Source organism: Pseudopipra pipra, chromosome 12 (assembly GCF_036250125.1).
Source record: "Pseudopipra pipra isolate bDixPip1 chromosome 12, bDixPip1.hap1, whole genome shotgun sequence".
In the NCBI taxonomy this organism is placed as follows: domain Eukaryota; kingdom Metazoa; phylum Chordata; class Aves; order Passeriformes; family Pipridae; genus Pseudopipra; species Pseudopipra pipra.
Genome location: NC_087560.1, coordinates 7,625,375 through 7,650,037, shown reverse-complemented (window position 1 = coordinate 7,650,037; position 24,663 = coordinate 7,625,375). Strand labels below are relative to the sequence as shown.

The window sequence follows — 24,663 nt, the reverse complement described above, 5'->3', positions numbered from 1 at the left end:
AATTCAGACTCACACTCAGACTTCTGTGATCAATGACTGTTCCCAGTCATAGAATTGTAAATGTGGAATTACATTGGCATTTACTTGGCTGTACTTTATACTATACTTGCCATTATACTTAAGGCTCAAAATTCTGGTTTACTAAGTTGCAAGGTTTTTGTCTGATGCTTGATTTCTCCACTGATGCACCTTCACGAAGTCGGAAATCCAAAATATATGATATTTCTCACAAATTTTTTCTTTGTCTTTTTTTTGTCCCCTCTCTGCTTGGTATGTCAGATGGTCTCTTCTTCCTTAAGAGATTTGGGTGTTCGTTAATGATCTTCTAAATATCAACAAAGTACTTTGAATTTGTTGCAGTTTGATTATTTTAATTGCATAAAGATGCATGACAATCATCATATCCATGAAAGGATACTGACATCAGGTTGATCTTGGAGTTTGTTTTCAACTGGGTCCAAATTTGCCAGACACCTTGTGATACAGTAAATGACTGAAAGTACTTTTTCTTAATGTTTTTAGACATGTTGTGAGGAAAGCTATCACACATGCAATGTTTTCTTTGCTCATGAGGGTTAGCACCTCAGTTATATACTGTGTAACTCAGATTTATTGTGTTCTGGTGCCTGAACTGGCAGTTTCCTGTGCTGTTGTAATACAGTTGGTAACAGTGTTGCCCGTGAGGCTGTATTTGATTATTTTTGGCCTGGTGTGTGCAGTCTTGTGACACTGCCCTTGATTTGGTGTATATAAATATATATATATATATATATATATTTTAAAGTGTGTGGTTATATAAAGCTGTTGAGTCATAACTGAAGTAACCACAGGAAAATTTGCCAGTAGAATGGATTGTTATGATAGGCAGTACCACAGGGCTGAGACTTGCTTGTTAGAGCTGTTCAGTCTGATACTTCATGGTTCAACACAGAGAGGGGAATAAGCAGCATGATGCAATTTAATAGCAGTTTAACTGTGGGTGTGTGTTGGCTTGTGAATAAAAGCTCTGAGTTGTATCCCTGCTAAAGGCTTGATCTCTAAGCTGGTTTGCTTTATTCACATTTGTAACCAGGGAGGCTTCAAAATATACTCTGTGTGTGCACACATGTCAACGTTATTTATACACAGGAAAATTTAGGGAGATTCACATTTTAATTTTTCTTTTAGAATTTTAACCTTAAATTGGATCAAAGAATAAGATTAAAGCTTGTATTAATGTAGGGAAATACTCTTTCTTTGGGGCAAAGAACGGCTTTACTGTACAGTGCTCTGAGCACCTCTGTGGATTTCTAAGGAAATTCCCTTTTTTTAATAGTTTAAATGCTAATTTTTATAGTTTTCTTCATTAACTTAGGGTTGAATTGTCTGAATAACTATAGAGAAATAACAAATGCATTGCATACAGCATATTACAGACAGTATTGTAAATAATACTCTCCTCCTTGAACTGTACATGATGGACTTTTTCTGGCAAGATGGGTGTAGCAGTGTGAAGTTTTCTGGTTTAGTACAGTTTGTGTTGGGAGTGGCAGTTCCAATTTTATTTTGAATGGGTTGTATTGTATTTAAAGTGTCCAGGTCATGCCAGGTCACTTGGGGTGTTTGGTGACATGATTTAGAGCCTCGGAAGCAGAGAGTATGAGGAAAGAGAAGCAGGTAATTTCTGACATTTCTCTAACAGTGCTGCTATTACAGGAATTAATTTTGTTCTTAGGGAGTACATAGGTCTTATTGCAAGAAATGAATAGGACTGTTTGTGAAATCAAGTTAAAAGTAGTAATTGCCTTTTTTTTAATAGCAAATTGTATTTAGGTAATGAGTTGAAACAAATCTAAAAAATACTTGATAGTTATGCAGGAACTGTATTGTTGGTACTGGCTTTTGATGCTAATAGACACTTTTAAAACAAATTCAAGCTTTTCATTAGTTTTCCTGAACCAACATGATTTTTTTCCATGTTCTTCTGTATTTTTATAATGTAAGTCTTTTGTTGCATTAGAAAAAGTTCTTCAAGTGTACACCCCGAAGTTTTATTCTGATCTGAGAAAATACTGTTCTTGCAAATAATTTTCTGTATGAAAGTATAGGTTTTAAACAGCTTTCCATACAGGGAGTATTCAATTTGCTGATATTTTAGGCTACAATTAATTTTTAACATCTCTCAATCTTAATCTTGGTCTCAGTTTTGGTTATTGCCCAGGGAAATTGTATACTTGTTGTACATTCCTCCCATTTGACTAATTTTGTTCTACTGAAGTTTTAATTGTGATTGCCTATTCTGTAGATAGAAGTGAACTTGTTATAATGCACATTCTGATAATTCTTAAAATAATTTCCACAATAACTGGCATAGCAGATGTTTATTCTTTGCTATGTCAGATAATCATGCTCTGGAATTCTCCAGGATAAACAGTGTTTCAAAAATGAAAATTAATTTATTTACTCCTATTGATAATCACTGTTGATATTTCAAACAGATTTTCTAAACTGATCTTTGCAAAGATTGATATTCAGATGGAAGCCAGTGTTTTACGGGCACCAGTCGAGGTAACCGATGTCCCCTCAAGGGGCTTCAGTCCCTGCAGAGCTTCCTTGTGCTCCTAAATCCCTGCCATTAGGGGCTGGAAGTTAATAACCCCCACTGCCATGGTTAGGAACCTGACTGGACAGGTGGGGAAGAGATGGAAACTAACAGTTAAGCCCAGGAGGAATCTCACTTTTAGACCACACGATGGATTAATTGATCTGTGAGCCCCCGGCTCAATGCAGTGAGGAGGGTGAGCAGCATCATGCAACTTAATAAAACTGGCTTGGGCAGTTTCCTGAAGGAACTGGGGAGTCCAGGGTTTGTGCCAGACAACCCTGACTCAAGATGGTGTTTGTGTGACATATCCTTATGTCTTCCATCCATCTTCTCTGGAGCAAAAGGTACAGAAAGGGATACTCTGCTACTCCCACTGGTGCCTCTAATAAGCAGGTCTGTTACTGGGGAGGAACTTTCATCTTTTATCTGGAATGTCAGTGGTGACTTGGTATCCATGTGCTGTAAGACCATCGGTACATTCTCCAAGAAAGAGTATAGATGGAGATCTGAAATTTCTTCCCCCCCTCGTGGTTGTACTTCCCCTTGTTTTTCCTTTGGGGGTGGATGGAGGGAAAGTCCTCTGTTTATATAGTTTGAAATGAAAGTGGTTTGTCTTTTACCTAATTATAATGTCGCATCTGAATTTATGCCAATGGCACTGAAGTGGTTACACTATTGATAGGTTGCCTGTGTTTCATTTCTCTTCTCAATTTGATTAATGCCCTTAGCTTTGTATATTTTAAGCCCACTACATTGCATCTATTGTCAAAGCTGCTTTTGGTTTGAGTGTCATTCTGGTCCCCTGTCATCCATGTTTCCACCCCCTCCCTGAGTAATAAATGTATGGCACTGTATCTTGTCTTTACTTATTTATCTGACTTGTGGATTTTGAGTTCTTTGTTAGAATATAAATGGTTTTGTTATGTTATTAAAAATAGAGTCTATTTTAAAAAGAGAAATATTTTCTATTGGAAGCAACAAGAAGAGGCTGAGAACTAGTCTTAACCTATTGAAAGTTAAAATATTTGAGTACAGTGTTTTTCCATCAAATAATTCTACTCTTTGTACCCCCTTACTTAGAAAGTCTAGATCTAAAATATAATTTTAGGTAATAATTGGTATCATACTTCACAATAGACCTTTGCAATATATGGCTTAATGGTAGATTGATTTGTTTGTGTCTAAGATGCAAAACACAATCAGCACAGTTATGGTTTGTGCTGTAGGTTTTTTGTAATTGATTTCAGCGGTTGAATCTTATCTGAAGGAATATCATTACTCTGAAACAAAATTGGATAAAAAAACTATAAAAGATAGAAACTCATACCTTGAGTACCTAGTATAACAATCCACAATGTGATTTTTTTTGTCAAATCATTTATTTGATCAACATCATAGCAGATGGTAACCCTATAAAGTATATTATCGTGTTTACACGAACATTAGAGCCTGTGGCTCTTGAAATAAGTTTTAAATATAGTCTTCTTTGTCTTATGCCAGCAAGAGTAACTTTCATTTCAGTTTGATTGTGAGATCCAATTTTTTTTATTAGATGAATGTTTTGACCTGTTTCTTCAGAATGAATACATATGTCAAAGTAATGAGGCAACAAGTTTCTTCAGCTTTTCTTCTAGAATGCTCACAGCAGCATCATAAAAGTGACAACTAAGCAAAGCCTTTTTAGAATTCAGTGCACAAAGCCAGAAAGTGTCCTTGTGACTTGGCCCATCTTCCTGAGGTGAGTGAGGAACACTCAGCCTTTCCTGCAGCCTGGCCAGGGCCTGGGTTTGGAGGGTTTGGGGGGTTTGGGCTGTGCTCTGTCTGGGGCTGGCCAAGGGCAGGGCCGTGTCCTGCTGGTCCTCACTGGGACAGCGCTCTGAGTGCCTGGAGGTGCCCTGTGAGCCAGCCCAGCCCCAGCCTGGTGGCTCAAGGTGCTCCAGCAGCATCAGGCTGACTGAATCACCCCCTCATTAAGCTACAGTCTCTGCTGTAGAAACAGTCGATTTTGATTGAGAACTATGAAATTGTGAGTCATTTCCATTACTTTCCATCTTCAATGCCTACTGAAAAAAGGAAGTGTGGGTAGAACCTCGTTGTACTCCTGTCTGCCTGAGTGCACGTGTCTGTGCTATTGGACCTTTAGAACAACACGGTTGTTCAATGTTCTGCTTTTTTGCACTACCTATAGAGACTGAAATACTGCAGCCCTTCCCTGTGTAGCACATTTTCTAACTGTCACAGCTTTCCTGTGCCCCTTATCCAGTGGGTACTGGAATTGGTGCCCACATTTCCCTGTGGAAGGTGTTATACAAAGGTGATGATTCCCCTAGTTCTTCCATTCTCTTTAGCATTTCCTAGGAAAATGCTGGAACTCTTTTCATGACACTTCTGCTCTGAGACTATATTGAGTTTATTCCCATAGGTGACTCCTGTGTTCTTTCTTGCTGAGTATTCCCCACTTCAGGAACTTTCCATTCAAAAGGTGTATCTTATGGTCCTGGCTCATTCAGTAGTTACCTTTAGTTGCATTGAAGTACGTGTTGTTTGTTTGTGCCCAGCCTGCTAGAAATTGTCTGGGTCTTTGTCTCTTGCAGTATTTGGTTGGTTTTTACCTGTCATCTGTGGAAGGACACATTAGTGTCCAAACCAGAACAGATTCCTTGAGTGCCATCATAGACACATATCTGATTTCCTGCTTGTGTTGCTGCCTACCTGGGTCTGCACTTGTTTGATGTCTTCTGTTGATGGAGACCAAGGGCAGCAGGGGTGTCATTCCAAGTCAAATCCAGTTGTCAAGCAGCAGTAAGTAAGACTGCTGGTGCTCTGTGTGCAGTATATGATTTTTTTTTTCTTGTAGCTTTCACAGAACATCTAAACTGTGAAAGTACGTTCCTTGTGTGCAAATTTTTTTTAAAGGGTATTTTTTGGTGTTTGGGTCTTGTAAGAAGAAAAAATGCTGCATGAAAAGGAGGAAAAAGACACCTAACAGCAAAAAGGAAGTTTTGATACTCCTGACTACTCTAGCTAACTGTACTGGAGTTTTTTAGAAGAAAAAAGTACAGGAACTATTTAGAAATCAGTTTTCCTTCCCATCTTAAACTCTTACATTTTGTTTGAAGGCAGTTTCTTTAAATTATTTGCATAATTCAAATGGTAGAATTAAAATACAAGAATTTTTAGCTGTACATGTGCTGATATAGCAGAACCTTAACATAAGTCCTTATGTCCCACTGACTCAAATTTTTAAATGAGTAGCATGTTTTACTGATCAGGGGTCATGCCTCTGAACACTCTATGCATAACCATTATCTACTGACATATTTCCTAAAATGGCTTGATATCATGTACTGTGTCTTAAACTTTCCCAAGGACTTGGTCTTGCAGTAAGATATTTTTCCTCCCCCCCCACCATATGTCTCTTTTTAAACTAAAGCAATGGAAGACTTGTTATGATAATCACTGGATTATTAGAGCTGTTGTTTCTGGCAGAAAAGAGTCAATTGTGCCAAAAGATTACTTTTGCCTTTGTCAGTGCCAGCCACGACTCTTTACTCAGCTCCTGGACCAGTTACAATGAAACAACAACAATGCTGTCAGCTGCAAAATGCAGCAAACTTCCCCAAAGTGCTGGCTCAATATAGTGGTGGTTTTGCATTTTCAAAGGATGTTTTCAACCTTGAGGATCTTTCCTGCAGTACACAAAAGGTGTCTATAGTTTTTATTTGGCTGATTATACTGTACTTTCAATTTGACCTTCCCTTCTGCAGGCTGTCCTTGTCAAAGCAGTATTTTATAGCTTCATAAAGCACATTTCTTAAGGAAATAATGATTAGAATACTAGTAGTCCATAGGTAGTTATTTGAAGTATTAACTTAAATTCTACTTTGTAGTATGGTCAGTCAGAGAAATATTAATGAAAATTTTATAGTTGCAATATAAAGTTAGGGTTTAGAGATGATCGTATGGAGTAACTTGTGCTCTGCTCTTATTTATAAATCGTGACACTTAGTTCTTATTTATAAATTATGACATTATAAAGCTTCATAAATATTTTATAGTATATTTCACATAAAGAATTTATGCTGTTTATCAGAGCTGTGAGAAAAGTTCATGTGACAGAGAAGCAATGAGTTGTGTTTTGGAGGCCAGAGTGCGTGGAAGTGTGTAGTGCAGGATGGAAGTTCCACACGTTCCAAAAAAATCATGTAATACAGCTAATCAGGAACCTACTTGCTACAATAGTAGCTTTATCCTGTAGGAAGGAATTTGCTGTAGGAATTCAGGTGCTTTTGCAATGAGTTGTTTGGGAATGTGGTTTAAAGACGGTTTGACCATTTAAATTTGACTGGAAATGGAATGCTACGTGGGATATGTATTCTGATACCGTGCTTAAAGCTCTCCCTATTTTTTCCTTCCCCTTTCTCTTGTGATCTGTAACCTGGATTTGCATAAAAGGAACTGATTCTAAAAGAACCGTTACAGAGTGTAAAAAACATTACTGTTTTAGTAGGGCAGACACCATGAGCCTCTGTGGGTTTTTTAAGCCATTGAAACATAACCAGTCTGTCTTGCCTTTTTCCCCCCCCCTTGCGCTAAAATATCTTGTGTGTCATGTGAAGGCCAAGGAGGGGAAATAATTTTGCACATTTTACAATACTTAAGCAAGACACAAGAGCAGAGAGTAGATAACAAGTATACATTTCACAGTATGTGCTGCAACATTCCGTGCTTAAGATGCAGGAGAAATCGGACTGTGCAAACAGCCCCCGTGTTCGCATCCTTGCGCTTGTTTTGTTCCTTGTGCTAATTTCTTATGGATTGGGTAGGGCACACACTGCAGATTGGCAAATCTTGGCTTTTTATGCTCCTGTTTTCAGCAGCTGCAGGTGTCCAAATGAGCAGGTTCCTCTGTAGCCAGCTTAATTAACAAGGAAACTGTTCATCTTAAATTTTGTTTTTAGAAATACTGCTTTAAGTATGTGGAAGCAGATGAATTTGCTTTAAGTGCGTGGAAGCAGATGAATGTTCTTTCAGGTTGCATCAGAGAACATTGTTTTGGCTATCACTTCTTATAGGTCTGTATTTTTCTTTTCATTCCTAGGTATGGATGAGCGAACAGGTGCCACATCCTGGGGAACAAGTGGTCAGCCAAGTCCTTCATACGAATCTTCAAGGGTAAGATACCCACTCATAGTAAAAGTTTATGGGAATGTACAATGTAAGTTGGCACATGATTTGGTAAAGTTTTTGAAGGTTGAACTCCTTTAAATACACAGGTTAGCATCTTCTAGAGACTTTATTGACTTTGAGCTGCAATAGTGATTCAAATTTCTAAAGCTAAAAAGTATATGGGTTAAGAATTCATGAAAATAAACCATATTTAACTGTGCACTTGAATGAATGATGATCATGAAAATGAAGTAGAAAGTCTTGTTCCTCAGGAGCAGATTTATTGGCAAAGTGTAGGGAGCACTTGGCTCTCTGTTAACATTACCCAGCTATAATATGTGCTGTGTCATGATGTTGAGGAGAGGCTTCTCTTTTAAATACCTTCCTCCTGTTATCATTCCCACTTCATCCATCCTGCTTATTGAGCTGAAGGTTTTTGATAGTATCTAATATCCTAAAATAACATTACCCTTTTAAACCCCAACTCAGTGGTCAAAAGCAAGCTTTCCCCCTAGTAACCCTTTCATCTACTCGATATTCTTTTTATGAATATCTACTCCCTAAAAAGCCAACGAGCTCAGTACCTGAACGAGAAATACCCAGCAGACCTGATGTTCTGATTTCAGTACCTTGGAGCCAGAGCTGTGTTAGCATTTGCACCTTTGTAGCTCTCTCATGCTGTGGAATAAAATGGGTAGACTGCAAAATCTTGTTCAGCTCACTGGATACTGGTAAAGCTTCTGCCTGACTTTGGAAGACAGCAATAGATAAAAAGATTTATCACGAAATCCTAATTTTTCTATTGATCATTAGTAAAGGAATTATAATAGAAATGTAGAAGTACTTTATGGGTTGAAGAAATATTTCTGTGCAACATGGAAATTAGGCATTCTTTTAAACATCCTGCATAATTTGAGGCATAAAGCTCAGCCTTCAAATGCCTCTTCTACATTTGAAATGGAGTCATATTATGCAGCTTTAAGTAACTCATATTCTCCTTGTACATGTTTGGTGTTTTGACAGTCATTTATGACGTAGCTGATTAATTTTAATCAATCATGAGTTAAGCTGATCCAACTGGAATTTGAGCTTGTAATTCACTGGCTGTGTGGGTATATTAATCACAACTGTTTTGTGTTAGAGGATCAGCCAGCTAACGTTCCAATAATGTCAAGTCAGTGAGCCTTGTGTGTTAGCCTTTTTTTTTATATGAGGCAATAAAGAATAGTAGTCCGGAATGTCATTTAAATGACAACAGTTTACTTTTTAAAGAAAACTCAATTCCTTTTTTCCAGGAAAACTCTGTTCCTGTGTTCTCCCTAGAAAAGTGAACATTAAAAATATATATTCTCTGTAGATAGAATTGATAAAGATTAAGAGGTACAAATTAACTTGGCCCATGGCTGTGATCTTCTGCAAAAAAAGGAGAACACAGGAATTTCTCTTCTGCATTGAATTCACTGGAAAAGCACTGGACTTCATTTACCAACCTAAATCAAACTTACATGCATAAATTTTGGGTATGATGTATGGTCTTTCATTTTTGGTTTTCTTTCAACTAATGAGGCACATTTACTGATTCAGAATTTTGAATAACGAGAACTTCTGAGTACTCCTACATGGGCTGCCAGAGCAGATGTCTCTGAGGAAGAGCTAAAATGAGTGTGTGGGTCTGTATTGTAAGAATACAGAGCAGTTTCTCAGGAGGCAGAGCAAAGGATGCACAGCCTTTAATATTCTTAGGTTATTCCTTGTGGTGATTAACGTGGAAGAAGTTCTACTTGTCTTACATGTTCGACTTCCTAATCCAGTGCTTTCCCCCATGATTTCAATGTAGAATGTTAGTCTTGTCCTAATTGTTCCTACCACTTGTCTGTTTACAGGAAAATGGCAGTCTTCATGGAAAAAGCTCAGACCTCTCCACAGACATAGAAAAGTTGAAATCTCAAGAGGTACCACTTATTCTTTTTATATTGTGTGTGATTGTTTTTATTTTTTTTTAAATCCGTGAGCAGCCTGCTACTGGAGTTTTTCTTTAAAGGTCAAAACATAGTGACAAAAGTATTTAAGAATTTAAATTGTTGGTTCAGAATTGTCTGGAATTTCCAAAGGCACAGAAACATAAGCAGTTTTCAGTTGAATAGAGTTGGAATTTGGTGATAGTTTAGTACATAAAGCTAATGGAAGAAGATGGTGGAACACTGGCTAAAGCACATCTTTCTTTCCCGGCTCCTGCCGAAGGTCTGTCCAGGTCAGTACAGATGGTTCAATTGTGGCCAGCAATGATGCTTTAGGGAAGAGTGTAAATATAGGGCAAATATTTTGCCACCTTTGCTGTGTACTCTGCTGGCAAAAGCCCAGCTCTTGGGGGCTTAGATTTCCTGGGCAGAGCCAACCTTTGGACGTGGTTCTTACAGCTATTGGTGGACTTGCTCTCTGTGACTTGTGAATTTTTCTGACTTTGATTACAGTTTTGGCAAGAATTGCAAGCAGTTTGTGCCAAAAATATTGGTGTTTTTGTCCTAAGTGTGCTGACCAGTGATTTAACTGATTTCCACTGTATTCCAGTGTTCTGAATAGTAACGATTGGTTTTTACTGATGTACTTGGTCATTTTTATTTTTTCCCCCACAAACATCTGTGTTTTACATGCTACTTCAGTGTGGTTCTCAGCCAAACTGAAGAATTGTAATCTATTGGTATTTGCTTGTATAATGACTTCTCCTAACCTGGGGTTAGTTCTGGAATCTTCTGCTTCTTCATTCTCTGAATCTTTCTGCTTCTGTATAACTGCAACTTTAGGGTGGTTATGGCTGTGTGCACTTGTCAAGATGAGGGTGTACCATAAATTTCTGCCTGACACAATGATACATTCATTTTCTGTTCCTTTCTTACTCCATACTAAGTTGTGCTTACTGTTGATACTGTTTTAAAAAGTGTGTAGAAAAATAAGATTTTCTTTTACATTGTACAGTAGTTACATTGTTATGACACTGAGTTATTTTTTAACATGTTTACTTTGTGTTTATTTACACCAAATTTTATCTGCTCTTTTATTACCAATTTCATGGAGAACTGGCTTTGCAGCTCTGCAGTAATGTTTAGTTAGGATTATTTTAAAACGTTTTTTTGCTAACTTTACTATGTCTTTGTTCACCCACTCTTTTTGATTTATTCATGGAATTTTTGAAGAATGTATGGGTATGGGTACAGTTTTTTGGGAAAGTGGGGAAACCATATTGGTAACTTCTTTTCACTGTGAAAACTAGACATATATTCCTGTGTTTGGGGGGTGTGTGTTTGTTGTGTATTTTAAACTTTTGATCAATAATTCATTTGGAAAAGAACCTTCTCTCATATCTGATAGCAGTTTATTTTATTTGAAGAGTTTCTGATAATAGTTATTAAAAGCTAAACTATTCTTACTTCAATAGTGTTTTGAAGTGATGCTGAAGGCTTGGAACCCTTAGATAGGAACCTTGTCTTTTCATGATGTTATTTTCAAATGTTAAATTCTGTTCTAACACTGCAAGACCAGTGAGTATTTGTGTTTGAATTGGCTGTGATGATCTTAAATTTGTGAGAAGGTACATATTGAGACATTAGTGACTTCTGTGTGCATGATGTCTTTCATAAGCCAAATGGTTTGTTAAAGAAATTAATAATTTGAAGATATATATATGGGGGGGAAGTAGGAAAGGTTTGTTGTTCATAGGAGTAATTCAGGAATGGTAGTTAGCAAGTCAGGGAGTTCTATTAGTGCTGATGGTCTCCTAATTCTTGAATGATTCTACTCAAGTCCATGTACAAGTTTGTGTCTCTTGTGGTGCTTGTTTTTCTTCTTAGTCTCCAACCCTGTTTCTACTTCCATATGTGCAGCAGTGGTGGGTTTTCAGTGCCTGTCTCTGGTTGATGTGTGCAAGTCTCTCCCTTATCTCAGTGATGTGGAGCTGGAGGGATGTTTGCAAGCGTTTGTATTCCTTTGCATTGGAGGGGCAGCTGGCTCTGGGTGTGTGTTGCAGAGGAAGGTAAACCTGCTTTTTGAAAGTCTTGCTCTACTGAGCTCTGTGAAGCAAATTCTGAGGTACTTGACTCAAGTACCACGTTTGGTGCACAATAATACTTTGCCCTACAGAACTTGAGAATTTTGTCATCCTGTCATGAGATGATATCAGAACTTCTGAGCTTTCCTGCTGTAGCTGGGAGTTATAATTTATACTCATCATGTGGCAACAAATTGGTATGATCACCTTTTGGGAATAAGCATTGCAGTGTAATGAAGCATTTTTCTCTCATAGTTGTTATTGTGGTGGGGCTCATGATTGCTTTTATGAGGAATAATGCTCTGCGAGGTTTTCTTTCATTGTTTTGACTTTGTTGTAACATGTCTTTGCAATAAAAGGAGCAAGTTAGTTCTTGATCTGCTCAGATTGCTGTCTCCAAATCAAGCATATCTGAAATATTTTTCATAAGACATTTCCTTGCTGGATAACCTTTTTTTTTATGTACACACGTAATAGTTTTAACTGTTAAAAAATTAGCATAAATTAGCTGAGGTATTTTTCTTCCAAAATCCCAACCGTGGGTGTTTCAAATAACTTCCAGCATGTACATTGCACTAAAAGCTGTGAGTGCACATTCTGACCTGATATAACATAGACTCTAGTTCCAGTACTGAGGATGCAGTTTGTCCTTCTGTTCATTTATGTAACTCTGCTTTGTATCTCAGTACTTGAAGGCAGAGTTGAACTGATCAAGGTACCACTGCTCAATTTAGATGGTTTTCTAGCAACAAGTTATTCCCTCTCCTGTTTGTAAAATACTCATCCATGGATTAGAACCTGAAATACAATATGCCCAAACTACTCCCCCTTCCCCCAAATAGTACTTTTAATTTTCAAAACAGTCAAAAAGTAGTAAGGAGATAGCAGATTTTGAAATAGTATTTTATACCTCTTAATCTCAGGTACATAACAAGAAAGGAAGCTGTAATATAGCAAAGCACAACAAGAGAGACACAGAAATGCAGTAAGTGCTAACAAGTCTGTTGTATTTGTATCCTTTTTAACTCTGTTGATACTTTTTGCAGAGGAGGGAGGTGGTTTGGTGGTTCTGCTGCTTGTTATTTGCTTTTCCTGAAGTATTCTATAAATTAGCAGATGATTCACTGTGGAATCAAAGCCCAAATTAAATATTCCTTATTCAGTGCGCAGGACACTTGCAAATGCAGCATACTTTGTAATCTTTGTAATCTGATTTATGAGCAGCACTTCTCAAGCAAGTTCTGATTTTTTAAGTTCTGAATGCTTTAGTTAGGTTTTCAAGTATTGCCTTTAAGCATTTATTGTTAGTCTGTTGGCTATACTTGTTTTATTTTCTTTCCTGGTTTATATCTTAGATAAGAGCTAGAAAAATCTGGTTTCCATCATATGAATTTTTTATGTCAGCTGTATTGGAGAAGTGGATCTTTTGGTTGTGCTTTTTGTTTTTATTGCCACTACCTGTCATATTAAAATTAGCATTGGAATCAGTCACAAATTAGTTTTCCAAGTGGCCAGGGAATTGTCCCATTACATATTATGTTGATATTTATCTCACAGGACTTTAGAGGTGTAATTGGCTATTGGGTTTAGCTGTCTAAAATCAGATTTGTCATTCAGTAAGTTAACTTTCTGGAAATGGATTTAGAGCTGGAGAAAATGGCGATTATTTAAAAATTACTCTTCCTTGGATTTATTTTTATCTTACCTTCATTTTTGCAATGTTTTTCCTGATCTGTGTGTTCAGTAGACCCAGACAGGTTTTGGCTCTGTAGTCTTTCCTCTGGGAACCACTGACAAATACGTGGATTCAGTGGCTAAAATACTCTTAAAAAAACCCCAACACCACCCAAACCCCCAGGTTGTTTATTTCCGGAAACCTGCATGATCACATAATCCCTAATCTTTTAAATTCCCTAGGACACCTTGGCATGGCTGTTTCCCAGAGCCTCCTGTCTGATCTTGAGTCAGTGACTCAGCACAGTGTTCCTGGTGCAGTCAGTCTCTCTGGTCTGTCTGTCTGCCTCTCACTACTGGTGTCTTGATTTCTCTCCCCACTTCCCCCACTTTTGGTGATTTTTTTCCTGCCTTGTTTGTCTTTAGAATACTCAGATTAGTTTGGAGAGGCAGATAGTCCAAAATAAAGTGGATTTCAGCAGTAGATTCACTGTCCTTCATTTACACATTAGTCATTTGGATGACTGTTGTCTGATTCATAAGACCATCACCAAATTTAGCTTCAAGGGAACTCAGTATTCCTGAGCATTAAATAATTAATATTTGTTATTTAAAGTCAGCCAAACTATAAAACTCAAGAAATTGAAAGCAGCATTCATTAAATTTAATCCTTTGGTCTGTAGCCATGTCAAACTGTGAAGTCAACCATTCATTTTACTGGAATTTTAATGTCTTAAGTTTAAAGGCAATAATTGAGCTATATTGTAAATTGCTAAAATGCAAATATGTGCTTATTGATCTGGCAGCTTGGTTATAAGCCTTAGATTTTGGTCTGTTCCCAGGGACTTGTGTAGGAGAGGGCTCAGGGATAAGGCAGGATAAACAAATGATCTCTCATTTAGTGGACTTGAGCAAATGAAATGCTGTGGAGTAGTAAACTGCACAGGGAGAGGTTATTCTGTGGACTCAGTAAATGCATAGGAAAATTGGGTGCCCTGTAGTTACAGTGTCTCCTTCATTCTTCAAATTTTACCCTGAAGTGAAAACAGGATGTTGTGCTTATTTAAAAACACACCCAAAAATCCCATAAATGGAGTTAGGGTCAGGAGTACAGTTTTACTTACAGACAAAATCCAGGTGTGACTTCAGAAAATAATTACTAAGGGCAATAGTTTTATATTTTTGAAGTGGAAGTAAAAAGGAGAAGATGAGTCCTACAGAGGACCTGGAACCAGTGCAATGAAAAAGGTAGGGACAGTGAACTGGGGAAGCTTTTGTCTTATTCTGAGTTCTGTAATTAACTTTAACCAAAATGACAGGACTTTAATGGTCATTGAAAGACATTAGGTTTTAGGAGGTGAATTACCACTTTATTTGTAAAATGGGGCATAGACTCACTGTGTCAGGCCTTCTCTTATGGTTTGGATAAACATGCCCAGTAAGGAATGTGTTTCTCTGGTGATTTGGTTGTGTTTTTTTTTCCATTTGGTCTTCTGGACAAAATGGAATAGAATAATACATTCTGCAAGAATTTTCAGGTGTTCTGTATACAGGTATTTATGATTTTGTAAATAGTCTCAGGTTTCTAATTGGTTTGGCTATGTTAGCATGGAAAATCCTCCTGATAAAGCCCAAATGAGTTGGATGGTAGGGGCATCTTACCCAGAAGAGGTAGGAAGAAGTGTTGCAGCTGTAGAGTTTTGTAATTGGTGGACTTAGTTTTTTTGGAATACCAGGAGAACATCACTCTAATCCAATGAAATACCTGAAAAACTACTAAAGAAGTGTACAACGTTGAGTTTGCCTTTACTACTCAGTTAGAGCATTCAATGCTGAGAGTGCCTTCACTACTCAGTTAAATTGCAGCACTAATTAGTAGTAGTCTTTCAGCTGGATTTCATGACAGGTATTATTAAGAGACAATAGTTGTTGCTTTTCTTTGTAGACATATCTGACTTGGTCTTTCTGATCACGCACATGCAGTCAGACTGAAATCCAGGGAGAGGCCTGTGCAAAATGAACACTGAAAACATTACAAAACGCTGTGAGGGAACAATTAACCCCAATTACACTTTATTTGGGCTATAACAGTACAGAAAGAGAAGTTTTGTCTTCCTTTGGGAAGGTAAAAGCTTGCTTTTGTAATAGCTATGTAAGAGGTTGGAACAAACAAGATGGTTTTGAGTTTACAGGTATGGCATCTAATCATGTTCAAAATCAGTTTGCTTTCTGTAAACAGAAAAGTGCCCTGAGCTGTCTGCAGTCCCTTCAGAATGGGGTTTAGACCAGAAAATAAATTTGTCCAGTAACTCCTATTTTGCAGACTTCTTGCCAGTTATTTGCTAAACACTCCAGCTGTGCACTCAGATGTGTGCTAATCCATTGGCATGTTTGCTGAGCAGCCACGAGGGCAGAAATGGGGATGTGCACTCAGCATGGAGTGTCTCCTTCCAGCTTTCTGTTAAACTTGCCCTGCAGGGAACAGTAGGTAGAAATGCTCCAAAGAGCTTTGGAAGCCCACCTGTGGTCCAAGAAATGACATCACCAGCCAGAATATGTACCATGGAATAGCTCTTCCCAAGAGGGAGAGTAACTTTTGGCATGACTGATTAGTTCCTGATTCTGCTTGGAGCCTGTATCAATCCAGCTTCCATCCAGAGAGCTTCACTAGATTAGTCTTCAAAATTGCTGTGAACTGAGATTTCCTTCCTTTCTCAGAAAGGAGGACTGAAATTTGGCAGTATATATTATTGAGTCTTTCAAACATAGATTTGAAAAGGGGCTCTGATAGAAATTCATATAAATCCCCACCAGCACCTTCTGTTGCTTTTGCCATGAGCGATGAGTTCAGGTCCAGCCAAAGGTGTTTTCTCTTTGTTACTCAGTCACACAGGTGACTGTTTAAACAGTAGACATATATTGTCAATTTGCACTATCATATTTATTAAATACATTTTTATGGCTTTGATTGTATGACTAGAAGCTTCCAGTAGCTTTCCAGAAGCTATTGGAAGCTTCTAAAGTTTTCATCTATGATTGATTACAGCTCTCTCCCAGTAGTAGAACTTTATGCTGTTTATTATGTAGGTTAACAATACAGATGCAAAAGCAAAGATTGGTATCAGGAATGCAATTTTATTTGAAGTACAGCTTAAATATGAAGAATGCTCTGAAATAACTCAGTGTAATTTAAATCACTGTCCTTAGAGCTCTTCTGATTTTCCTTAATTTGCTTTTGTGAAGTGCAGAAGTTGTTTGTGAAATCAAAACTGCATGTGTTCATGGTTATTTTGTATTCATTTAGTGTGGGTGAGTTATATGTGGGAATCAGCCCTGGGTTTCTAATCCCAAACAAAACTGCTGCTTGAGCTGATAATCCATAACTCAGACTCTGAATAACTGGCATCAGGGGTGGTGGCCAAGGTAAGACCTCTTTACATCGGTCCACTGTAGATGAAGGCTTGGGCTACAACTTGAACAGGTGTAAATTCTGTAATGGCAAAGAATGAAATGCCTGACACAATTAATTTTGATTATGAATTGGATTAAAGTACAGAAAAAACCAATTCTATTTAAAAGGCTTGCATATGCCTTAGTACATTTCCCCCTGTATAGGAAATGTTCTGTTTTCAATGGCTTTGGTGTTGTGAAGGATGACTTGAAGCATTTTCCAGGTAGATTTGTCTAGTGGTGTAGAAATAGAACTTGGCTGCTGTGGTAATTGGTGGCAAATGCAATCTGGGAAACTGAGAGGGTGTATGAAAAGAACATGACGTCAAGTATTCTTTGAAGGAATTTTGATGATAGAGGGGAAAATATTCCTTTCTGTGTAAGCCAACCACCCAGTTCTCCAGTTCCTGCATTTTGTGAGGGAATATGCAATGATAACATGAGGAGGAGCATTAAGAATCCTGTGCATTTGGTAGGTTGTGTTGCATGATGTGTAACCGTGTATGAAATGAGTCTTACTCCTGTTATATTTTCAGTCGTTTTGTTATTTACTTTGTAAATAAAGATGTCTTGAAGATTTCAGGTTCTGGGGCTCATCTGGGCACCACTTTCTGAATGTCTGAGATAGGGATCTTCTTTTATCACTGACAGTGTCCTTCACAGTTTTTCTTTTAAAAATAAAATATAACTGAAGTATTGTCTTAGGAAAAAGGTTTTAAAAATCCAAAAGCAATAACGAGCACACGCAGAGACACAAGTAGGAAGGCACCTACTTAGGAACTCTGGTTTTGGTCCTGTATTTGCAAATTTTTGTTCCTTTATTCAGCAGATTTAATTTCTTTCTTGTTTCATTTCAGCATAAAAATAACCCCCATGTGGTGACCTTAGCTAGGAGCCACTCCATTTCCTCGGCAGCTGCTGCTCCATGCTGCTTGTCTGACAGCCGGGGCTAGGTCACGGTTTCCAGAGGACACCCTTGTGGTCATAACCAAGTTGTAAATGTCACTTAAGATTGTTTCTGAATGCCCATCACATGTGTATCGCCGATGCTGGAGTAGATCAAGTCAGCCAGAGCTGCACTGGGGAGCTGGGACTCCCAGCAGCTGAGCGGGCGAGCGGAGCAGCAGTGGGGCTGTGCCACGCGGCCGTGAGCAGCAGGAGCGCCCTGGCAGTTCCTCAGCCCTCAGTGAGCAGCCCTTTGGAAGTGACAGCGCCGGCAAAGAGAGGGAGGCCTCTTCCAGCCCCATCAACGCTGTCTGAGCGGGAGCCTGCGGTCGGAAGAAATGAGAAATGCTCAGTGATTGATGATTTTATAGTCCCAGGGCACTCGGGATGGTTCCTCGTAGCTGTGAACAGTTTTTCCCTCCTCCCTTAATTAGGCCTGAGCTTGAGGTTTCTGAACAAGAAGTGACTGGGTGTGAGTTGTAAGATCAGGTTTACAAAATGGTTTTCAAAACTTTGGCTACGAAGGAGGTGCAATTTTTGGTTGTGGTACAGAATAAGTGATTTATTTGATAAGTCTGAATGGCAAATACCATTTTCATACCTTTATATGGAAAAGCTGAAGGCGTTTTGAAATGTACTGAAGAGTTTCATGTAATTGGGTTAATTAAATAATATATGCATCCTAGGACTTCTTTGTTTTCCTTCTCCTATACCATTGGTGTAAGCTTTCAATAAGTCAGTGTTTCCTGACTCCATAAGGTCACTCCAGGCCTGTTAAGTTGGCTGTACTAATGCTAAAAAAGTGCAAAAAAGTGTTTAAATTTCAGTGCTTGGTTGCAAATCGGGTGACAAAGTTGTTTATTTAATCACTGTATGGAAGTAAACCCTTTGTCAATGAGCTGTGCTGGTTAGTAGTGTGATAGTGTCAAAATGCCTACCAATCTGTAATATTAATAGCAGGCTGCAAGGAGAAAATGGAATTTTTTCTTCCCATTTGTACAAATAGTTTTTTGTTAACATCAGTGACTCTTCCTGGCCTTTTTACTGTGTTTTATTAATGCAAACAGAAACCTTAGGAAAAAAAAATCACTTGCAAGTTCTTCAGACTAATTTTACTCTCTGTGGTGAGCGACTTAACACTAAGAGGATTCAAATATCAAAATATCTCCATATTATTCAATTTTTAGAAATATTGTCCATGAGGACACAGCTTATTAAGAAACGATGTGGTTTCTTCTTCATGGCGGAGAAAGGAAAATGTGGGCAGAGAATAATTTCTGTGAGATAGACCTGAAAGCCAACTTTTGTGATTAATGACCAATTGTGACTCTGCACATTTAATTAGGAAAGTGTCATTACACTCAATTAGCAGGGCTGCCAAATAATCTGTTTAATACTCTGGTCTTTTTTTCTCTAGGGTTTTGCAGACAGTCCTCATTACAGTGATCACTTGAATGACAGTCGATTAGGGCCTCATGAAGGATTGTCCCCGACACCTTTCATGAACTCAAATCTGATGGGTAAGTAGGTAATTCTTTACGAGTATCCCCTCAAAGCCTCTTTGGTCAGAAAGAGACATTTTTCATTCCCTTGTCTAGGCCTGACATGTCAAGCATCTGGAAGTTGCTCTGTTTCTCATAGCAACACTGACTTCCCTATTCAAATCTTTTTGTGTTGGGTGAATTCCTCATAAAGGCCATTGTCCAGGACTTGTTAGAAGAAGGAACTATCTAGATTTTCCTCAAGTTGATCTAGAAAGCTGATTTATTTTGATTTGATGTAAATTCTAAATTACTTTAAGGCTTAATTTTGAAATTACTAAATTGCTTTTGTTGAAAGACATTTATATCACTTTTTAATTTGTGCAGTTAAAAAAACCCCTTTTTTCTAACACTCAATTCCTGAACTACCTACCAATTTACTTTAGGCTTTTCTTCAGTTAATGCTTTGAGGGCTTGCTTCTTATATTTAATTTTTTAATTTCTTTGATATTTGTTGTATTAGAAACTCTGTCACTTCTAAGGAATAGATGGAAACTCCTGCTTTGCTAGGCAAATGTTACTGCTTTCAGGCCTGTGAGTGTTTAACATTTTTTTTTAATTTGAAACTGGAAAAGCAAGCAAATTGTGTATTATATTGTGGCCTTAGCTATTGAAAGCTTTTTCTTCATTGCCTGCACTTGTGTTACCTGAAAAATGTTAATGTATTGATGGAGTTGTTTGAAAATCTCCTTTTCCCTGTTCCAGTTCGGAGCATAAAAACGTTGTTTTCAAAATATTTATTGTTTGGCAATATGTAGTCTGCAGACTTTTTTTATATGTTCAATAGAAGGATGACTCTGAATATTTGTTCTGAATTTGTCCATTTCACACTGTTTCACTTCTATATTCTTCATCTTGTAGACATGACCTATTTTGTGATGTCAGTATTGTCCTTTAAAGACACAGCCATGGTAATCTAAGTGGATTACCTAAATCCAAATCCTGGTGGTCTGCAATTTCTTTTGGAAATCTTTCTACTTTGCTCAGTCTTTGTTTACTACTTTAATTTTCTCTGAAACGAAGGCAGACTAAGCAGAGCCATTGCTGAGTTGAAACTTTCCTATATGAAGCTGAAAACGTGATTTTAAAATGCCCATCTCTGTAGGCTTTGATTAGAGAGAGTACAATTGGGCAGTGACACTTCTAGCTGAAGACAGTAAAGTTCAAAGGTAGGAGTTATTTTGATAAAGCAGACTAGAGCTTCTCCCAATACTCCCTCAAATATGTTGTTTTTCAAATACAGGAAACCAAAAAGATAAGTTACTTCAGTTGCTTGTCCAGTATTTTGCTCAGTAGCATGTATGGAACGTCTCCAGGCTTTGTGGCTGATCCTGATTTTATTTTACAGAAATACATAGCGAAGTTTGATTTTATTGTTAATTTGTTACCAAAGGCAAACTGTTTGCTTATGTTTTAATTTATATTAAACAATATATGCCTTCAAACATATGAAGAAAATAACTGGTGCAACTATATCTTCTTAGTTTTTCAGTTTTATTGAAGAGATGATTCTATTAGACATAATAGAATTAAATCATTAATACAGATTTGAGAAGAAGCCTCCATTTAGATGGTTTTGTAGAGAGGATTAACAAATTGTAAGATATGTATATGTCAGTCACCCAAAGCAGCTGAGAACTGAAAGAGTTTTGTAAAGCTTTATGGCTAAGAGTTCTTAGGGATTTTATTTTCTTGGAGCAAAAGTATTTAGTTTTCTTCTATATGCAGCAAAGAATTATAGAAGGCTTTCAGTATATATCTCTAAGATATTTACACATCAAAATCCTAAATGTACTTTTAAAAATATTCCACCTGTGGTTTTTGGCTTGTCATAACAAAAAAAATATGTTCATTTTACTGATGTTACAGTATAGGATGCAGCTTTGTATATCACACTTGCACATCAGTAATTTTTGCAGTTTATCTTAATTGATGCTGAAGGTTTGGAGAGAGGAATGATAAAAACTATATGAAAACATAGAGTACTAGTTCCCTAAACAGTACTTCTATCTGTATTTATAGTTTTTTGTCTATTATTGAAAAGAAAAATTATATTTCTTTAAATTTTTCTTAAAAAAAAAGTTATACAGTTTTTTCAATATCGAATTGTGGACATGTTCCCATGTACAGAATGAAAATGTCCATTTTATTAGCTAACGTGCAGAGATGATATTTAAGGCATTGATTGGTTATTCTGTGATCTTTGGAGGTTAAAAGGAGATGGAGGTGAAGAACATGAACTCGATGGGCTTATGGGAAATGCCTCACTAGGGTAAAGCAGTGATTTACCCTGTGGGGTTCCACAATGAATATCTAAGAAACACATCCCTTCTCAACATTTACATCTCTGAAATAGTTAAAAACTATTAAAAAAAAAAAGGGAAAAGAGCAACAACATATTTCACCATTGCTGTCAACACTTAAGAGCACCATTAAAAGGAAGAATTGTGTGTCAAGGGGATGTTGTTATTTTGTGTATTATGCTCAGCCATAAGCATATTTGCCTGAAGAGATAGCGGATTATAAAGTGCCACTGTCTTTCATGATGGAGCTCTCAAACATTTTAATGATCTTGTACATTGCAAAAGAGAGAAATTTTGTCTAACAAGAGTTGATAATGATTCAATAATGAACAATTTACCACAGAAAGATGCATTTCCATATTCATTTAGATATTTTTTGAAGTGTTTTGCAGAGGAAGTAAAGCTATTATGTTGGATTGGTTAGTGTTCTTCACTAATGAATTCCAGAATTATCCTGTTGATTTGGTAGTATAAAAAAAGAAGGGACGTTACTTATATTTTAAGTAAAACCACTGAATCCTCTTGGGACCAGCACAGTCTGTTGGTATCCATAGAGATATGAAGAAAATCAGGCTAAGATATATTGGTGGTATTGTAGCTCCATTTAGACTTGATAATCTTTGCTTATTCAACACTTCTGCTTTAATTACATTCTAGAAAACTATTCACAAGGATATGAGATTCTTTTCTCTGCAATTATGCTGCCTTTTAGTACTCTACACTTGCAAGGAGAGGTCAGTTTTTGCTAGGACCCTTCAAGCATGTGGTATTGTATCTTCTGTTGCACTGCTCCCTCCACTTTATTCTACTGAGCTTTTTTACTTCTACTTACCAGGAAGAAAGAAAGCAGATTATTCTTGAATATGACTTAAAGAGGTTTTTGTTGGTCTGTCTTGAAAATCTGAAGTAGGTGAATTACTTTCTTTTGTGTGTCTGTCTTTCCACAAGAGGTAGAAAGGATAAAGGCAAAACTTTTGTGCTCCATGTTCATCATCTGTGTACTACACAGTCCCTCAAGGTTGTACATGATAAAAAGTCATTAAAAAGTTTCCTCCACAGTGAGTGAAAAGACAGTGGTTGAATATAAGTTTGCCATGTTGAAATCAGCCTCTCAAAGTAGAGAGATCACTCTTCCAAGGTTTCTTTCAGGTATACATCCTTGTTTTCTCATTATTTCTTTAACTAATCTCTTTAGAGTTGGGTTGAATTTTAGAGCTCTGGGTGTTTCTGAGCCACAGGCTTGTCAATGAAATTGGAAAAACTGATTGTATGGAAATGGAAGATTTTAGGTCATTTGCATTTTCCCAACCTCACTTGCCCACTGACCTGTAGATCAGTGCAGGGTTGGAGTTACCAGTTCGTTTCATACACTCACCTCTCAATATCCTGGCGAGGTGGTGACTTTGCTCCTCTTCCTAACAAACTTCTGCTTTATGCCAGGGAATGCCATGATACTTTCTTAGGGCCAGCATTAAGAGAAAGGAGGCACTGACCTTGCAGGGAAGTCAAGACACATCAGTTGGTATTTACAAGGCGGGAGTAGAAGCTTGTTAAAATAATTAGAGCTATAAATTAGTCAGATTGTTAATAAAAATATAGCTTCTTTTACTCTGTTTGTAATGTGAATATAAAGGCTAAACCTGATTCTTCCTCTAGTTGAAACAAATAGGTGAAAGAAGCAGAGGTAGTACTGTCAAATGTAAGCAGAGTAATGCATGCTGGGCTTTATTTTATCTTCTCTGTCTTGTCCCAGGGTAGCAGGGGGTTAATGGGTATGTGCTGGCCATGGGGAGTGAAGGTGGCAGGAGCAAAGAGGTGCTTGAGGGGTTGAAGCCAAATTTTATGACTTTTCAAAGCTGGTCTTATGAGTTACTGTGAAACTGAAGATGTGTTTTGTGTATTAATCATACAAATTTGAGATCAATATCTGGATTGGGATGCCTTCTGCTTTGAGACTTACTGTTCAGTTAAGTGACTCGAGTGCCTGATTGTGCAGGTTTCTAGGAATGGCTGTGCTTCTACCGGTGCATCTTTCAAACTGGTGAAATTAGTCTTAATTTTTATTATAAAATCTATTATTTGACTTGTAATTTCAGCACTACAGTTGGCTTGGATAGAGTAGTAGGTATTTTCAGTGATGAACATTAGAGGGGCCTTTTGGAAGCAACATGGTAAATAGCTGAAGCCTCTGCAAGCTTTCCAGTACTGATACAGTTCTTGAACAGGTGACATAAGCCTTTTTTAAACCTTAATTTGGGAAAGGTTATTCTCAGTAGAAGGAGAGGCTTTTGAACTTTAAAATACACTTAAAAGAAGGCATGCATCTGAATTGTTACCCAGTTAAGAATCTAACTAATCTTCAGGGAAATCGCTGGATTTCTTCCTCAGTAGCTCTTCAGCAAAGGAATTTTGGACTTGGAGAGATAGAAGTTGTTATCAAATGACTTTATAATGGTGAAGGCAGTAGTAGGAAACCAGCAAGGATAAACAGTAAAGGGTAAAAGAATGATACCATTATAGTTTTTGTCAGGAATCCTATTTTAATTACCTTTTAGGAAGGGAGAGGGCAGATGCAAATAGGGAGTTGGCAGACCCTCTGTCCAAAATAATAGTTAGATTTCCTTGAATTGCTTTCTGTTGTCATTAATATTTTAACACATGAAAAAAAATAGGCATCACAATGGAAATTATCTCCAGAGATATGACTAATAGCAAGATTGATCTGAAATAATTCATATGCAGTTACATTGTTATTAACTTGGAGAATGGGGGGGACAGAGTATTTTGTATCCTTCAGAGAATTCATTAGGAAGAAAGAGGAAAATGATAAAGGAAGACAATGACAAAACAGTGGCACAGCAAAGATTATGACAAGTGCTTCAGTCCATCTCATTTTATAGGGCAGTAAGTAAAAAGAAAATAGTAAAAGGATAGCTAATAAGCTTCACATCATAC

The 24,663-nt window shown here is 37.4% G+C and overlaps 1 protein-coding gene across 6 annotated transcripts in view; it reads left to right on the top strand.

Annotated features, from left to right (window-relative positions):
- Positions 1 to 24,663, top strand: part of TCF12 (transcription factor 12) — a 159,944-nt gene that overhangs the window by 35,554 nt on the left and 99,727 nt on the right. For all 6 annotated transcript variants that reach the window (XM_064668220.1, XM_064668224.1, XM_064668225.1 and 3 more), the window contains 3 exons: positions 7,686 to 7,759; positions 9,637 to 9,705; positions 19,282 to 19,384. In XM_064668220.1, coding sequence (XP_064524290.1) covers positions 7,686 to 7,759; positions 9,637 to 9,705; positions 19,282 to 19,384 — 246 coding nt within the window. The remainder of the gene's footprint in view (positions 1 to 7,685; positions 7,760 to 9,636; positions 9,706 to 19,281; positions 19,385 to 24,663) is intronic.